This window comes from Echinops telfairi, unplaced genomic scaffold (assembly GCF_000313985.2).
Source record: "Echinops telfairi isolate 266 unplaced genomic scaffold, ASM31398v2 ScPeMD7_7468;HRSCAF=8506_1, whole genome shotgun sequence".
NCBI classification, from domain to species: domain Eukaryota; kingdom Metazoa; phylum Chordata; class Mammalia; order Afrosoricida; family Tenrecidae; genus Echinops; species Echinops telfairi.
In genome coordinates this window covers 7907365-7908455 of record NW_022111370.1, presented here as the reverse complement: position 1 = coordinate 7908455, position 1091 = coordinate 7907365, and the positions used below count along the sequence as shown (strand labels likewise).

At 53.0% G+C, this 1091-nt stretch overlaps 1 protein-coding gene across 1 annotated transcript in view; it reads right to left on the bottom strand.

Moving 5' to 3' along the window:
- Positions 1–28: 28 nt before the first annotated feature.
- Positions 29–1091, bottom strand: part of FBXL5 (F-box and leucine rich repeat protein 5) — a 37837-nt gene continuing 36774 nt past the window's right edge. Inside the window, exon 11 of the mRNA XM_045284390.1 lies at positions 29–918. Within this exon, the coding sequence (XP_045140325.1) occupies positions 842–918 (77 nt within the window). The 3' untranslated portion in view covers positions 29–841. The remainder of the gene's footprint in view (positions 919–1091) is intronic.

Below are 1091 nucleotides of genomic sequence, written 5' to 3'. Positions count from 1 at the left end.
AAAAAAAAGATAAGCCCAGCTCAACAAATTTAGGGGTGTCTTCAAAACAGTTTATTTGTCAGGGTCGAGATTTTGCAGGCCAGTGGGAGACAAGGTCGTGTTTTCTGCTCATGGAAGCCTGAATCACGATTTACAAGAATCGAACCAAAACACAGGTGTTATTTGATAAAGTCCTCAAAGTAATTTTTATTTGTACATGTCTTCAGATGATTGTGGAACTTTGAAAAAGGCCATCTCTAACTTGAAAATTTAGGGGCGGTGGCGGGGACCCGGGGTCCCTGAGGAAAACCAACAGGACCGCGCTGGTGCTTGGCTGCCTGCCGAGCTAGCGTCGGGGCCCTGGCTGTCCTGCAATCCTTAAGAACCTGAACGGGGCTGTCTCCCATGGCCCTCGGAGAACGGCCAAGGGAAGGAAACCTGGTGACTGAGATGGGTTCCCCAGACGTGCAGCCGTGGCAAAGAAAACCAAAGAATGTCCCTCTGAGAACTCAGCAGGGCTTGCTGGGCACAGGGCTCTCTGAGGCGAAACCCCCAGGCCCCTCTCAGACCCACGACCGGCCATGCTGGTGGCAGGCCGTCTTTCAGCGCACTTCCCCTCCCTTGAACAGGAAGCTGGTGAGATGGCAGAAAACAAAACAAAACAAAACAAACCACCCACCCCCTCCTACAACCAAAAGAGGGCTTGCAAGAGGAACAACGCTGCTGCGGGGTTCCCCGGTGAACTGAGATTTCTGGGGCGGTGAGGGGCGGACCGCTGGTTATCGGGAGCCGTGTGCGGTGAGTAAAGTGCATGAGAGGAAGCCTGCTCAGCTAAGTGAAGTAGACAGAGGGCAGGAGGCAGTCATTCGCCAGAGCGGCAGCAGGCTCGGAAACCACACTGCAAGTTCTGGCATCCGCTGGCCGTGTCTGCGTGAGGACCTGCGCGGAAACAGAGACAGGTGAAGGAGGAATTTCTCAGCCGCCGTGAAAAACTGACGGACTCCTGCTAGGCAGACACACTGGACTTCTTTCTTTCTTTTAAACCAGCAGTAGATACATGTGTCATAGAAGTAAAAGCTCACATGTAGGGAATGTTCAGACTCAGAGAGCTT